General features: G+C 42.2%; 2 protein-coding genes across 4 annotated transcripts; one reads left to right on the forward strand and one right to left on the reverse strand.

Annotated features, from left to right (window-relative positions):
* Positions 1–3,039: 3,039 nt before the first annotated feature.
* Positions 3,040–7,451, forward strand: LOC139376993 (voltage-dependent anion-selective channel protein 2). The gene is made up of 9 exons (XM_071120039.1): positions 3,040–3,185; positions 4,029–4,100; positions 4,491–4,540; positions 4,638–4,790; positions 4,871–4,923; positions 5,147–5,374; positions 5,701–5,851; positions 6,077–6,134; positions 6,224–7,451. Exons 2-9 carry the CDS (start codon positions 4,034–4,036, stop codon positions 6,313–6,315), a joined length of 852 nt encoding a protein of 283 aa, XP_070976140.1. The 5' UTR covers positions 3,040–3,185; positions 4,029–4,033; the 3' UTR covers positions 6,316–7,451.
* Positions 7,452–7,616: 165 nt separating this feature from the next.
* On the reverse strand, positions 7,617–16,205 carry LOC139376994 (catechol O-methyltransferase domain-containing protein 1-like). 3 transcript variants are annotated; one of them, XM_071120042.1, is made up of 7 exons: positions 16,063–16,205; positions 14,457–14,584; positions 11,549–11,654; positions 11,226–11,344; positions 9,125–9,179; positions 8,907–9,040; positions 7,617–8,292 (listed from the first exon to the last, which is right to left on the reverse strand). In XM_071120042.1, exons 1-7 carry the CDS (start codon positions 16,073–16,075, stop codon positions 8,140–8,142), a joined length of 708 nt encoding a protein of 235 aa, XP_070976143.1. In that variant the 5' UTR covers positions 16,076–16,205; the 3' UTR covers positions 7,617–8,139. The 3 variants fall into 3 exon arrangements, with proteins under 3 accessions (XP_070976143.1, XP_070976144.1, XP_070976142.1); XM_071120043.1 differs by lacking the exon at positions 16,063–16,205 and adding an exon at positions 15,338–15,449; XM_071120041.1 differs by lacking the exon at positions 16,063–16,205 and adding an exon at positions 14,775–14,907.
* Positions 16,206–16,438: the final 233 nt, after the last annotated feature.

Genomic DNA, 16,438 nt, shown 5'->3' on the forward strand with positions numbered 1-16,438 from the left:
CAGCTTGTCCTAACTGCAAAACTATAATTTGCTGCTAAGATGTTTGTTTTTTTTAGAGAGATATGTACAGGAGAATTGTGGCTTTTCTCTTATGTATTTGTTCTTGTCACTTTTAACCCCCTATAAAAAAATAAAAAATTCTAACCCTTATCACTGGTGTGGTTATAATGGTATGTTACCTAACCTTTATCACTGGTGTGGTTATAATGGTATGTTACCTAACCTTTATCACTGGTGTGGTTATAATGGTATGTTACCTAACCTTTATCACTGGTGTGGTTATAATGGTATGTTACCTAACCTTTATCACTGGTGTGGTTATAATGGTATGTTACCTAACCTTTATCACTGGTGTGGTTATAATGGTATGTTACCTAACCTTTATCACTGGTGTGGTTATAATGGTATGTTACATACCTCCAAGATGCAGTAATTAGCTACCATTTTGTAATGGAAATGTAGCAATCACACAAAGTGTGGTTGTATTGGGTAAATGGATTAATGTCTTTGCCATCATTAAACAGTTGACATCAATGATGTGACTTGGATGTGATTCTTCAGAGGAGAAGGGTTTGAGTGTAGTGTGACATTGTCCCTATATGCTGATCTTGTTGCAGTTTCCCTACAAATGTTTAAAGTTAGTATTTTGGGGAGGGGAAGCTGATCCTAAATCTTTAACTAGTCAAAAGTCACCTGTGAGCACTGTGGGCAAGAATGTAATTCAGTTAGCTACATGGTTAGAGGACATGGTGACACATCTGCACGGGATAGAGCCAGAGTGCAGTGGATTTAAGCGGATTCTGGGAATCGGCTCAGAGCTATCCTGAGCAGTTTACATATTGGAAATCCCGTCCAGTTGACGGCCATGGTTCCCACTGTGTCTGAGGTCCAGTGTCTAATCATGGATTTAACCTACTACTGAGTTTACATGCCAGGTCTGTCTGCTATGGAAAACCAGCATGTCTGTTCAGCCTTATCTTATTAGCTTAGTTAGTACCACTTCAGGTCAAGTCCTCTGACGGTGCTGATTCAGTGTTTACTGTTTTTAGTTAGCTAGACCACCTGTTTCTGTTGTGACCACCAAAAGCTTTTTCCAACCCATTCTTCTTCAACCACACTGCAGCCCTCTGCTAGCAGCACAGTGATCAGCTCCAGCAAATGTTTATTTCATCACAGCTCAGTTAGTGTAATTCCTTATCATGCAGAATTCTTCTAGTTAAGGTTTATTGAAGTGTTTCTGACAGCCCCTGTTATAGTTGCTAATCCAGATGTCAACAAAATGCTAACCTCCTGAAACTGTACAGAAAAAAGATGACCGCTAGATATATTACCAGGATGTGTACTCTGAGCATGTGCTGACCAACTGGCAAGTGTCTTCACTGACATTTTCAACCTGTCCCTGACCGAGTCTATAATACCAACATGTTTCAAGCAGACCACCATAGTCCCTGTGCCCAAGAATACTAAGGTAACCTGCCAAAATGACTACCAACCTGTAGCACTCACGTTGATAGCCATGAAGTGCTTTGAAAGGCTGGTCATGGCTCACGTCAACACCATTATCCCAGAAACCCTAGACCCACTCCAATTTGCATACCGCCCCAACAGATGCAATTTCTATTGCACTCTACACTGCCCTTTCCCACCTGGACAAAAGGAACACCTACGTGAGAATGCTATTCATTGATTACAGCTCAGTGTTCTACACCATAGTGCCCTCAAAGCTCATCACTAAGCTAAGGACCCTGGGACTAAACACCTCCCCCTGCAACTGGATCCTGGACTTCCTGAGGGGCTGCCCCGAGGTGTAAAGAGGAGGTAACAACACATCCGCCACGCTGATCCTCAACACGTGGGCCCCTCAGGGGTGTGTGCTCAGTCCCCTCCTGTACTCCCTGTTCACTCATGACTGCATGGCCAGGCACGACTCCAACACCAAGTTTGCCGATGACACAACAGTGGTAGGCCTGATCTCCGACAACGATGAGACCGCCTATACGGAGGAGGTCAGAGACCTGGCCATGTGGTGCCAGGATGACAAGCTTCCTCAACGTGATCAAGACAAAGGAGATGATTGTGGACTACAGGACCGAGCACGGCCCAATTCTCATCGATGGAGCAGGTTGAGTGCTTCAATTTCCTTGGTGTCCACATCACCAACAAACTATCATGTTCCAAACAAACCAAGACAGTCGTTAAGAGGGCGCGACAAAGCCTATTCCCCCTCAGGAGACTGAAAAGATTTGGCGTGGGTCCTCAGATCCTCAAAAAGTTCTACAGCTGTACTATCGAGAGCATCACTGCCTGGTTTGGAACTGCTCAGCTTCCGACCGCAAGGCACTACAGAAGGTAGTGAGTACAGCCCTGTACATCACTGGGGACAAAAGGCTTCTTAACAGCTTCTACCCCCTAGACAAAAGACTCCTGAACAACTAATCAAATTGCTACCCAGACTATTTGCATTGTCGCCCCCCCCCCCCCCCCCTCCTTTTAAGCTGCTGCTACTCTGTTTATTATCTATGCATAGTCACCTACAACTCTACCTACATGTACATATTACCTCAATTATCTCGACGAACCTGTGCCCCCGCATATTGACCCCCTGTATAGCCTCTCTCCTCTTATTTTTACTGCTGCTCTGACATTTTTATTTTTTTACTTCTCTATTTTTTTTACTTAACGTATTTTTTCTTAACTGCATTGTTGGTTAAGGGCTTGATAGTGAGCATGTCACTGTAAGGTCTACCTACACCTGTTGTATTCGGCGCATGTGACAAATACAATTTGATTTGTGATTAGCTGACTGCTAGACCTATCGTGTTAGGTAAAGCACCGTGGTTTCTATGGTGATAAAGACATCTTCCAGTTGCCAGATATATTATTTGTAAAGACAATTGTATTAAGTAAATTAATACACAAATATTAAAGTGTTTCAGTCTTGTATTAACAAAATGATTAAATATGGACATAGAAATACTCAAATAAACCCAGAACTCAGTCATCCTATTTTGATTTAGACAGGCGAAAAAACGAACACCTATATTTATAGGGTCCTGCGATCCTGGGGTCATGAGAGGTTGTTTTGCTTTCGCTGTTTCTCCTTCATCGCCCTCCAGCTGGATAGGACTGTCGCGACTCGGTGTTAGAAACTGCTTGAAAACAACGAACCAACGCAAAAAAATCCAGTAAGTAATTGCCATAGTTTTGTTTTCTTTCTAATTAGATACCTTGCTTGCCAGCTAACTAGCTAAACGTTAGCTAGGTAGGGGACATGGCCGGGATCCAGCGCTGAAAAATCTGTAGCCAGATAGCTACCGGTTACATGGATAGCTAACTAGCTAACGTTAGTCCATTGTCAAGGGTAAATACATGTCCCGATCTTTGACACATTAACTACAGTATAACTAATTACATTTTGACTTCTAGGTGGAAATATGATGTACCATTGCCTAGCTACGTCTTCTTATTGTCTAGTTCAAGTTGAGAGAACAGATTGCTGCTGTGAGCAAATCCCTGTCTGTGATGTTAATGGCTTGTTAACTTGCTCGCCGGCTTGCTATTTTTCTAACGGCTACTAGCTCGCTAACTTGACTTTCATTGAACCAGCCGCCAGTCACATTGATATTGCATATTGTAACGATCTACTGTAGCTAACTAGCTAGGCAAGCAATCAACTTGAGACTTGGCAGGGGCTTTGACGTGCTAATATCGACGTCAAGATGGCTGCTGGCAGATAACCTTGTTCTTCAAAGCTTTACGTGTATAGAGATGGTTGTGTAGGCCTGGCTATATCCCTTATAATGTGTTCACAGTCCTACGAGAAGATGATCCGTACATTCTCTACTATCGGATCAGTTACTTGGTGGAGTACACTGCTACTAGTCAATAAATGGCGAGCATGTTAGGACTATCCCTTTGTAGCAATACCATCTTTGTCCTACATTTGCTGCAATAGGCTACATGCGGAACTCGGTCAGTAGTACTATGATGGCATAATTTGTCATCTGCCATTTTCCTTCTTGTCACAGGTAGAATGGCTGTTCCTCCATCATATGGTGACCTTGGTAAATCTGCAAAGGACATCTTCAACAAAGGATACGGTAAATGTCTTTGAAACTGGTTGCTTTACCCCTGTAGGAATAATGAGCAGGACACTCATTAATGTAACAGGGGCATCTTCTGACAACTTAAACGTTCACATCACTTTTGTTTGGCCTCTCTTGAGCCCGTAAGGGAATGTTTCCGTCAATGCACAGAACACATTTCACACTGACGTGACATTTTTACAAGGAAGTTAACGTAACACCCGAACATTCAATTTGTTCAAGACGCGTCACAATTGGGCCGAATGGATCAGTATTCTCCATGTAGTAGTCCATTTGGCAAGTATTTTCACTTAAGTAGATGCTAATCAAAACAAGGTTCACGCCACTACCTTAATATGTAATGGAACGTGGTGTTCTGAATGTTATGGTTTGTTCTTTTATTAGGCTTTGGATTGGTGAAACTTGATGTCAAGACTAAGTCTTCAAGCGGAGTGGTGAGTTTTAGCTTTTCAATCCTACCAGGGTTACTGTACATTCTGGTTCCCCATAGCAAGATATAGGCTTACTACGTCTGTCATTGTTGTTATTTAGGAATTCAAAACCTCTGGCTCATCCAACACTGACACCAGCAAAGTCAATGGCAACCTGGAGACCAAGTACAAATGGGCTGAATACGGCCTGACGTTTACAGAGAAGTGGACCACAGACAACACTCTGGGGACTGAGATCACCGTTGAAGACCAGGTAGAGAGGAGAAACCAGTCTATACTGTAGTTTGTGAACTTTCTATTCAGTGATGCTTAATTTTTTTTCTTCTTCCATAGATCACCAAAGGGCTGAAACTTACGTTCGACACCCAATTCTCACCAAATTCTGGGTAAGGTTTGCGGCTTTTTTAAATTTCAAGCACAACTAAATGTTTCTCATCAGTCTTTTGGAACCCTGAAATGGATAACATTTATTGTGCACGTTCAGCACTGCGTAATCCACCACCAATCTTCCTTTATTGAAAATAATCAGTGATGACTAAACGAGAACAACAGAAATATCAGACTGGTGTTTATTCGTCCTATTTTCCTCCTCTATTCTCCATCTAACAGCAAGAAGAGCGGTAAGGTGAAGACTGCGTATAAGCGTGAATACGTCAACTTGGGCGTGGATGTGGACTTTGACTTTGCCGGCCCGGCCATCCATGGGGCGGCGGTGGCCGGATACGAGGGATGGCTGGCTGGCTACCAGATGACCTTCGACACGGCCAAGTCCAAAATGACCCAGAGCAACTTTGCTGTTGGCTACAAAACGGGAGATTTCCAGCTGCACACCAATGTGTAAGTTTCTTATGGATTGTATTGTTGGAGGACTTGTGTAAGTTTCATATGGATTGTATTGTTGGAGGACTTGTGTAAGCTTCATATGGATTGTATTGTTGGAGGACTTGTGTACGTTTCTTATGGATTGTATTGTTGGAGGACTTGTGTCTCAGCAGTGAAGTGAAAAGTACTATGGTCTTAACAAGTTACATACGATTTTAATAAGTTCTAGGTGGATTTGAGCGTTTCAGTTCATCTTTAATTGAGTTATTATTAAACATAAAAGAGCTCTTCATCAGACAATGATAACACAATGTATGGTCTGTTTATGTCCTATATACCAGTAATGATGGCACAGAGTTTGGAGGGTCCATTTACCAGAAGGTGAATGACAAGTTGGAGACTGCTGTGAACCTGGCCTGGACTGCAGGCAGCAACAGCACGCGCTTTGGCATCGCTGCCAAGTATCAGCTGGACTCCAGTGCCTCCATATCTGTGAGTGCTGCTCTTTTGGTTGTCTTGTTTATCAGCCTGACGGCTGTTTAGAATTCAGAGTCGGGTTCTGCAGGATTAGTAGTTTATTCAATGGGAATGGGTTGTGTCAAATGAGATGTTTTAGGCAGTAACTGGACAATAAAGGGACGTTCTTATGCAATGCCAATAATTATCATAACCCGTTGTATTCCATTGTTAATTGTATGTGTTTGTTATATTTTCCAGGCTAAAGTTAACAATGCCAGCTTGGTGGGAGTGGGCTATACCCAGACGCTGCGACCAGGTAAGAACCAGCTCTCGCTACTTTGCAATAGCACTGCCGGCCATCACCAAAGTGGATTGTTGTAGCCAGGTTATTTCTTTTTCCTGCAGGTATGAAACTTGTCCTGTCTGCACTGGTGGATGGCAAGAGCATCAACGCCGGTGGCCACAAGCTGGGACTGGGCCTGGAGCTGGAGGCATAAGTATCTAGCTATCCTTTCTAGTGAAGTCTTCATGTTTTTAATATTTGAGGGAATATTAGAAGAATTTGGCCTTATTTATTTCCAACCCAACAACCAGTAAGGGATGTCTCCAAAGGAAAGCGATGAATCTAATCTAAAACATCAACAACATAGCCCTCAGTTCTGTCAGTTAGATGGAACCCTGACCTATCAGCCACTGTCATTTCCTTTCAGTTGGTTTGTAGTCAGTCATCCTGTGTGTCCTATGAACAGTAGCCCAGTACTACTAAGCCTGTGATGTATTGGTTTGTAGTCAGTCATCCTGTGTGTCCTATGAACAGTAGCCCAGTACTACTAAGCCTGTTATGTATTGGTTTGTAGTCAGTCATCCTGTGTGTCCTATGAACAGTAGCCCAGTACTACTAAGCCTGTTATGTATTGGTTTGTAGTCAGTCATCCTGTGTGTCCTATGAACAGTAGCCCAGTACTACTAAGCCTGTTATGTATTCCTGTACCACTAGTGAAATACATCCTCCTTCTCAAAGAGCGTGTTTATTCTGTATGTTTTACGTTTGTTTCATTGGTTTGGCCCGGACAATCCAAGGAGGGTTATATTAAGATGTATACTTTGATTTAATTCTATATATAATAACAATGTTATTATGTGACAATCCTGAACTGTTGTTTTGCACACTAGCAAATTATATTTTACCTTAATTTATATCCTTTCTTTCCCTGTTTCATTTGCACATAGAGTAGCCTTCGGTTAGCGACGCTTTGCCTGTTGTCAGGACGGCTCCTACTCAGAATGTTCATCGCGTATTCTAGAGACCTTAAACCTCTCTTCTATTGGCTGTTGATCTATTTAGCTAATATTCTTGAGGACGTGTTATTTAATTATGCTTACTGCTTCGCCACTCATTCTGCGGTCTTTCTGCAGGCTCATATGATCTTGACCTGTTTCCAAGTTGAACATGGTAATATAAATTGCAAGACATTTGCCAAATGGGATTTTCTGGGTGTCATTAGAAAGGAAAAAGGGAAAGTATTATAACTGAGTGACTCCTCCCCTTCCCCTAGCTGTGTATAAATTATATGACTGGGAAACCAAGTCCACTTGTCTGTCTACCTTTACAATAAAGTCTTTAAACAAGTCAGTCCTTTGTTCTTGGATAAGTCATGGCGCCTTCACATGGTTGGACAACCATGAAACTGTACACGACAAGTCGCTTGTTTTACAGCTCAACCATAATGAACATTTTAAAACAACCGTAAAAGTATGGCTCGCCTGAGTACAATATGTGTAGAACTGTAAACATTACACATTACTTTGGTCCTTTCTAGGACCATCACGTTTTATTTAATCGCAGGGTTTGCTGTGAATTATCACAACTTCAGAATTTGCTCAAATTAAGGTGCGATTTAAGATTTTTCATTAAAAAAAACAAGAATATTGACATCTTAATTTTATCTAAAGTAACAGTTGGCAAAATGATGTAAATTGAGAAAGCAGACACTCGACTTGTTTTCAGTATATTTTTGAATGCCTTCAGACAATATACATTTTTAAAAATGCACACAAAGTTACCTGATTAACTCTGACAGTCCTAGTTCTTTCATTTAAACCTTTTCAGGTCACATATATTCAAGGGCAGCATTACACACATGGATTTAATGACCTATAAACAACCATTTTAAAAGTCAGCACTTGGCAAGTACTATCTGATTATCGTAATGTAAAGCTACTTCTCAGTAATTGGGTACTACGGTTTACCACAGTACAGACCAGTGTTGGCCAATCTTCCATTTAGTACTATAGTTTTAAGACCTGTCTCCTACATAGTGTTAGAGTTTGAAGGCCAGTGTCACGCCGTCTCCCACAGTGAGCATGCTGATGTTGATCCTGACATCCCGGTACAACTTCTTGTTCAGCTTGTCAATGGCCTGGGTGTCAATGTCATCAGCTGCAGGGTTCACCACCTTCCCACTCCACAGAACCTAAAGCACAGAGCAGCATCAGCATTCTAATGTATGTATATATATGTATGTATATATATATATATATATATATATTACCATTTAAAAGTTTGGGGTAACTTACATGTCCTTGGCTTTTGAAAGAAAAGCCATAAAAAAGCCTAATAGAACCCACAAACGCTGATGCTCCAGATACTCAACTAGTCTAAAGGCCAGTTGTATTGCTTCTTTAATCAGTGCAACAGTTTTCAGCTGTGCTAACATAATTGCAAAAGAGTTTTCTAATAATCAATTAGCCTTTTAAAATGATAAACTTGGATTAGCTAACACAGGAGTGATGGTTGCTGATAATGGGCCTCTGTACGCCTATGTAGATATTACATACAAAAATCTGCCGTTTCCAGCTACAATAGTCATTTACCACATTAACAATGTCTACACTGTATTTCACTGAACAAAAAATGTGCTTTTCTTTCAAAAACAAGGACATTTCTAAGTGACCCCAAACTTTAGAACAGTAGTGTGTGTGTAATATATATATATATATATATATCTCTCTCTCTCTCTCTTTTGGTTGCTTACGGCTGTCCATGTGATTTTAGATTAGGCTTCAGTCCTCATATTGAAACACTCACATTATCAATGGCAATAATGCCTCCTTTCCTCACTAGCTGGAGGGATTTTTCATAGTAGTTGTCATAGTTTGCTTTGTCTGCATCGATGAAGACGAAGTCAAATGTCTCGGCCTCGCCATTGGCCAAGAGGTCATCTGAGGAAGAGTGAGTGAGTGTGAATACATTTGTTCATTGTCTTGTTTTGTAATGGATGTGTTATAAACATGTTATAACTATACCTAGAGTTTTCAATGCCGGCTGGATGCGTAGATCTATCTTATGTTCCACTCCAGCCTGCGAAGAAAGCACAGAAGTAGGCCTGGTGGTTGAGTTACGCATGGTTACGCATTACTTTCTGACAAGAAAAATGTTGTACTCTGCTTACAACGTCAACAAGAAGGGTCTTTTCTGGAAGGTGGTAGGTGAGTATTGATAAGAACTTCTGTTATCAGGGGAGACCGTTAGTAATGGATCCTCTGACATGCTCTCTCGACGACGGATCAGATTACTTTCACATTCCCATCAATCTATCTCACAATCGCAGCCAGTCTCTCAAAAGCTTGAATTGATTTTGAGGAGGGACTGTGAAAAAGCAAGTCTGAGAATATCAGCAGTGTGCTGTACAGCTACAGGTTCACAGCTATGGGATTAATGATGAATGTAAAGGTATTTTTTTCATAACATACAGAGTTTTGTGCTTGGTATCTTGGCTCCATAAAAACAACAACCATAACTAGCTGCACACCCATCGAGTTGCACACCCATCGAGTTGCACACCCATCGAGTTGCACACCCATCGAGCTGCACACCCATCGTGCTGCACACCCATCGTGCTGCACACCCATCGAGCTGCACACACATCGAGCTGCACACCCATCGTGCTGCACACCCATCGAGCTGCAGCTAGTTCTTAGCCCAGTGAGACAGCTTATCTGATGCCATGCAAATGTTTTTTTTTTAATTGCACCTTTATTTAACCAGGTAGGCTAGTTGAGAACACCTTTATTTAACCAGGTAGGCTAGTTGAGAACACCTTTATTTAACCAGGTAGGCCAGTTGAGAACACCTTTATTTAACCAGGTAGGCCAGTTGAGAACACCTTTATTTAACCAGGTAGGCTAGTAGAGAACACCTTTATTTAACCAGGTAGGCTAGTTGAGAACACCTTTATTTAACCAGGTAGACTAGTTGAGAACAAGTAGAGATACTGTGCAAGTAGAGACTCTGGAGTGCAAAATAAATAAATAACAGTATGGGGATGAGGTAGTTGGATGAGCTATGTACAGGTGCAGTGAACTGTGAGCTGCTCTGACAGCTGGTGCTTAAAGCTAGTGAGGGAGATATGAGTCTCCAGCTTCAGTGATTTTTGTAGTTTGTTCCAGACATTGGCAGCAGAGAACTGGAAGGAAAGGCGGCCAAAGGGGGACTTGGCTTTGGGGATGACCAGTGAAATATACCTTCTGGAACGCGTGTTACGGGTGTGTGTTGCTATGGTGACCAGTGAGCTGAGATTAGGCGGGGCTTTTCCTAGCAAAGACTTAGATGACCTGGAGCCAGTGGGTTTGGCGACAAATATGAAGCGAGGGCCAGCCAGCGAGAGCATACAGGTCGCATTGGTGGGTAGTATATGGCACTGTGATATACTACATCCAATTTGTGGAGTAGAGTGTTGGAGGCTATTTTATAAATGACATCACCGAAGTCGAGGATCGGTAGGATAGTCAGTTTTACGGGGGTATGTTTGGCAGCATGAGTGAAGGATGCTTTGTTTGCGAAATAGGAAGCTGATTCTCGATTTAACTTTGGATTGGAGATGCTTAATGTTAGCCTGGAAGTAGAGTTTACAGTCTAACCAGATACCTAGGTGTTTGTAGTTGTCCATATATTCTAAGTCAGATCCGCCCGGAGTAGTGATGCTGGAAGGGCGGGCAGGTGTGGGCAGCGATTGGTTGAAGAGCATGCATTTAGTTTTACTTGCAAATGTAGCTTGAGTACCAGTCTGTTTGTTTCCTCATGCCAACTATTACCATCATGCCAACTATAACCATCATGCCAACTATAACCAGCACAAACAGATCTGGGACCAGGCTAATGTGAATGTAATAGTTTCCGAATGTAATTTGTTACCTGGGGATCTTGACAAGGCTAGTGGAGCTATCCCTTACAAATACACCCATGTCTGGCCTGCACACGCCAGAATCACTACAATGGTGTGAAAGATGACATATAGTCAATCAAAAGATTCTGCTCGCTGAAATGCCTGTCTAAAAAGAGTTACGTCAACAGTAGGTCACGTAGCACTGGTGTGTCAGAGAAAGCAAACGTAAATCCACATGTCACCTCTTTCCAGAAGGGTTTGCCGATGTTGGGGTATTCGTCTTTGATGTCACAGGCCACCATCTTCCCGTCGTCTGGCAGAACCAGCGCTATGCTCAGAGTGTTGTACCCTGTGTATACTCCTACAGGGAAGACAAATAAAACGAGTATTATGAGACTCGTATACAGTAAATGTTTTACATAAAAACCAGTATTTGTTTTTGCGAGCCAATATGGACTAGAATTACACTGTTATTGGTGGTAAAAGCAACATGAAATACAATCCCACAGAAACTAGTGAGAAGAGATTATTACGTGATAAAGAGTATAATGTGAATAACGTTTACCGATTTCTATAGCTTTCTTGGTTTTGATGAGTCTTGCCAGGTTAGCCATCAGCTGAGACTGCTCAGCAGCAACCATGATGAAGTTCCACGAATCATCCATAGTCCTCTGGAAGACAAAACAGAAGAAAGGAGATGTTCATTCTTGGTTTTTCTCCAGAAATAGAAAAGTTAACATGATAAACAGCCTGTTTACTAAGTGTACATTTATATTTACAAGTCTCAGACCCAGACACTTGTGAACAGAGAGTGTGCGCTCAGTCCCCTCCTGTACTCCCTGTTCACTCATGACTGCATGGCTAAGCACGACTCCAACACCATCATTAAGTTTGCCGATGACACAACAGTGGTATGCCTGGTCACCGACAACGATGAGACAGCCTATAGGGAGGAGGTCAGAGACCTGGCAGTGTGGTGCACGGACAACAACCTTTCCTTCAACGTGATCAAGACAAAGGAAATGATTGTGGACTACAGGAAAAGGAGGACCGAGTTGCCCCCATTCTCACCGACAGGTCTGTAGTGGAGCAGGTTGAGAGCTTCAAGTTCCTTGTTGTCCACATCACCAACAAACTATCATGGTCCAAACACACCACGACAGTGGTGAAGAGAGCACGACAAAACCTATTCCCCCTCAGGAGACGGGAAAAATGTGGCATTGGTCCTCCGATCCTCAAAAGTTCTACAGTTGCACTATCGAGAGCATCCTGATTTGTTGCATCACTGCCTGGTATGGCAACTGCTTCGCCTTCGACCGCAAGGCACTACAGAGGATAGTGTGTACGGCCCAGTACATCACCGTGGCCAAGCTTCCTGCCATCCAGGACCTCTATACCAGGCAATGTCAGAGGAAGGTTCTAAAAATTGTCATAGACTGTTCTCTCTGCTACTGCGCGATACCGGAGCGCCAAGTCTAGGTCCAAAAGGCTTCTTAACAGCTTCTACCCCCCAAGCCATAAGACTCATGAACAGCTAATCAAATGGCTACCCAGACTATTTGCATTGTGCAGTCGCAAAAACCATCAAGCGCTATGATGAAACTGGCTCTCATGAGGACCGCTACAGGAAAGGAAGACCCAGAGTTAACTCTGCTGCAGAGGATAAGTTCATTATAGCCTCGGAAATTGCAGCCCAAATAAATGCATCACTGAGTTCAAGTAACAGACACATCTCAACATCAACTGTTCAGAGGAGAATGGTGGAATCAGGCCTTCATGGTCAATTTGCTGCAACGAAACCACTACTGAAGGACACCTATAATAAGAAGAGGGCCAAAACACACAAGCAATGGACAATAGACCGGTGGAAATCTGTCCTTTGGTCTGATGAGTCCAAATATGAGATTTTTGGTTCCAACCGCCGTGTCCCCGCAGAGTAGGTGAACGGATGATCTCTGCATGTGTAGTCCCCACCATGAAGCATGGAGGAGGTGTGATGGTATTTGTTAGTGACACTGTCTGTGATTTATGTAGAATTCAAGGAACAGTTAACCAGCATGGCTACAACAGCATTCTACACCGATACGCCATCCCATCTGATTTGCGCTTAGAGGGACTATCATTTGTTTTTCAACAGGACAATGACCCAAAGCACCTCCAGGCTGTGTAAGGGCTTTTAAATATATATATAATTTTAATTATTATTTTACCCCTTTTTCTCCCCAATTTCGTGGTATCCAATTGGTAGTAGTTACTGTCTTGTCATATCGCTGCTACTCGGGAGAGGCGAAGGTACGAGAGCCATGCGTCCTCCGAAACACAACCAAACCAACCCGCACTGCTTCTTGACACAACGCACAACCCACCCGGAAGCCAGCCGCACCAATGTGTCGGAGGAAACACCTAGCGACCTGGTCAGCGTGCAGTGCGCCCAGCCCGCCACAGGAGTGCGCGATAAGACAAGGATATCCCTGCCGGCCAAACCCTCCCTAACCCGGACGACGCTGGGCCAATTGTGCATCACCCCATGGGCCTCCCGGTCCTAGCCGGCTGCAGCAGAGCCTGGGCTCGAACCCAGAATCTCTGGTGGCACACTGCGCCACCCGGGAGGCCCGTGTAAGGGATTATTAACCAAGAAGGATGGAGTGCTGCATCAGATGACCTGGCCTCCACAATCACCTGACTTCAACCCAATTGAGATGGTTTGGGATAAGTTGGACTGCAAAATGAAGGAAAAGCAGGCAACAAGTGCTCAGCATATGTGGGAACTCCTTCAAGACTGTTGGAAAAGCATTCCTCATGAAACTGGTTGAGAGAATGCCAAGAGTGTGCAAAGCTGTTATCAAGGAAAAGGGTGGCGACTTTGAAGAATCTCAAATATAAAATATATTTTTGATTTGTTTAACACTTTTTTTGTTACTACATGATTCCATGTGTTATTTCATAGTTTATGCCTTCACTAATACTCTACAATGTAGAAAATAGTTTTTAAAAAATAAAGAAAAATCCTTGAATGAGTAGGTGTCCAAACTTTTGACTGGTACTGTACATATTGCATCAATTACCTCAACTAACCTGTGCCCCCACACATTGACTCTGTACCTGTACCCCCTATATATATAGCATCACTCATGTTATTTTATTGTTGCTCTTTAATTATTTGTTATTTGTCTATTTTCTTATTTTCCTTTTTTTTTACCCTTCAGTTTATTTTTGTAAATACTTTCTTAACACTTATTTTTCTTAAAACTTCATGGTTGGTTAAGGGCTTGTAAGTAAACATTTCACTGTAAAGTGTTGTTGTATTCTGCGCATGTGACATATAAAATTAGATTTGATGTGATTTGTACAACATAAATGGTGCCCCCTTGTGGCAAAAGGCAGACACTATGGACTTTGGACAGTTTCTACTGTTTGGCAAATATATGAACATATTTGATAATGAAGACGTGTGTAAATCCGGACCTTCTTACCAGTCTGAGTTTTTTCAGGGCCGGATGCTCCCTCATTGAATGATTGAGGACATACTGCATCAAAGGGTTATCTTTTGCCCCAGAGTGACTCTTGAAGATGTCCATGGAAAATGTGGATCTTCTTTTGCCTGGAGGGAGCAATCATGTGAAATGATGAGTAATCTCAATATGGCTATAGGGTACAGATACTGTGGTTTAAGTGTTTGATAATTTAACAACAATGGGAAAAAATACACGATGACTCTCTCTGTCATATTTGACTGTTCAACGTCATCTTGACATGTGATGAAATTGATATTGATTCTAACCCCCCCCTACCAATGTAATAACCAGCCACAAAGACAACTCCAAGTGTAGCCGAGCCGATCAATGCTTCTCTGGACACACTGTGAAAAGACATTGTAACAATGTTTCTCCTCGCTTAAACATTGACAGATCAAGGACTTCTTACCGTGTAACAAGTTCTTTCCTTGTTTGCTATACGTAACCGCGAAGCTGTAATATAGTGGCGCACCCTAAATATAATGCATACACATGAACGGACAATATATTCACATTGCGCTTATATTACAATGTTCTAGGTCAAATTAATAATACGCGCGTGCACGTGACCGCTCATGTGCTAAAACCACCCCAAACGGCTGTAAATGCCCATAACCACAAGTGGTCTGCAATTTAACGCCATTTTACTCTGAGCAAGATACTGTTGAATTGTTAACTTGTCATCCTAATCCATTCAGACACTGATATTTTGTACCATTATATCTTATGGCTGCAAAATTATCAGGATGATTTGTACAAAGTTCCTCATCAACATGAACAAATAACCCGATCTTCACATGACGGAGCACCAAAAGTAATGCATACAGTAACCTACTTACCGCGTAGAAAGATATTAAATCGACGAGCTATGAATCTGCGTGGTGCCAGTTATGTTGTACCGTTTTGTGATTCTCTGTATAAAAATGGCCTCTGAACAGGGAGGGATGGAGGGAGGGTCTCTGATCCCTGATTCATGAATAATCATTTTAACACTTGCTTCACCAAATCTAGATAATGCCATTGCTTTATCATGTGCTCTGTGTGGTGCGTCACCAGACACACCGTAATAGTTGCCAAAGTGTGAGGCTTCTGTGTCTCTGTAAAGTTTTGTATTGTATTACGACAGTTCCCCCTATCCCATTCCATTTCTGGTTTGTGGAACATACAGTACCATGGACCCTGCTGTTACAGAAACAACAACAGAGTGTCCTAGAACACTTAGAGAATGTGGATCATTGGTTGTCATCACAACACAGAGGAGAACAAGGACAGTCGGTTTGAACAGTGTGTTTACTTTGAACTCGATGTAAAACTCGTCTGACAATAGTTCCAGTAGGAATATGTGAATAGGTCTTGTCCAAAACATTAGCCCTATAGCGTATTTGCAAGGCCATGTCTAAAAAAAAAAAATCATATCATTCTAGACTACTATAATTTTGCAATGTCATTGTTGAATTGCAAATTCTATAATCTTAATGACTACAGTCAGTGTCCCAGGTATGTAGTATTTACTTTTCTACCACAGCACAGTCGGAAACCATGGAAACCATGGACTGTTATTTACCTTTTGATGTCATTTCAGATATCTTACGAGGGTAATGACACGGTCACCCTCCAGTTGATTCTGTATCGCAGAAAATCCAGGTCAACCCTACTATTACCCCCGTGTTCGTCTGGGCTGTTTGTGACTGTCTGAAATATCTCGTTAGAGCATCCATGACGCATGTAACGTGATCATGAACTAAATAAATAGCTGAGGGGGATGACCAACATGTGATGCATACTTTCGTACAGAGAGGGGCGCTGTTGTCATGTCAATGTTCACTATACTGTATTGTGGGAGATAGATATCCACTGGGCCATTGGTCTGCTACTTTCACGTTATTGCATCTACAATAGTAATGTTATTGCATCTACAATAGTAATGTTATTGCATCTAC

Source organism: Oncorhynchus clarkii, chromosome 20, assembly GCF_045791955.1.
Source record: "Oncorhynchus clarkii lewisi isolate Uvic-CL-2024 chromosome 20, UVic_Ocla_1.0, whole genome shotgun sequence".
In the NCBI taxonomy this organism is placed as follows: domain Eukaryota; kingdom Metazoa; phylum Chordata; class Actinopteri; order Salmoniformes; family Salmonidae; genus Oncorhynchus; species Oncorhynchus clarkii.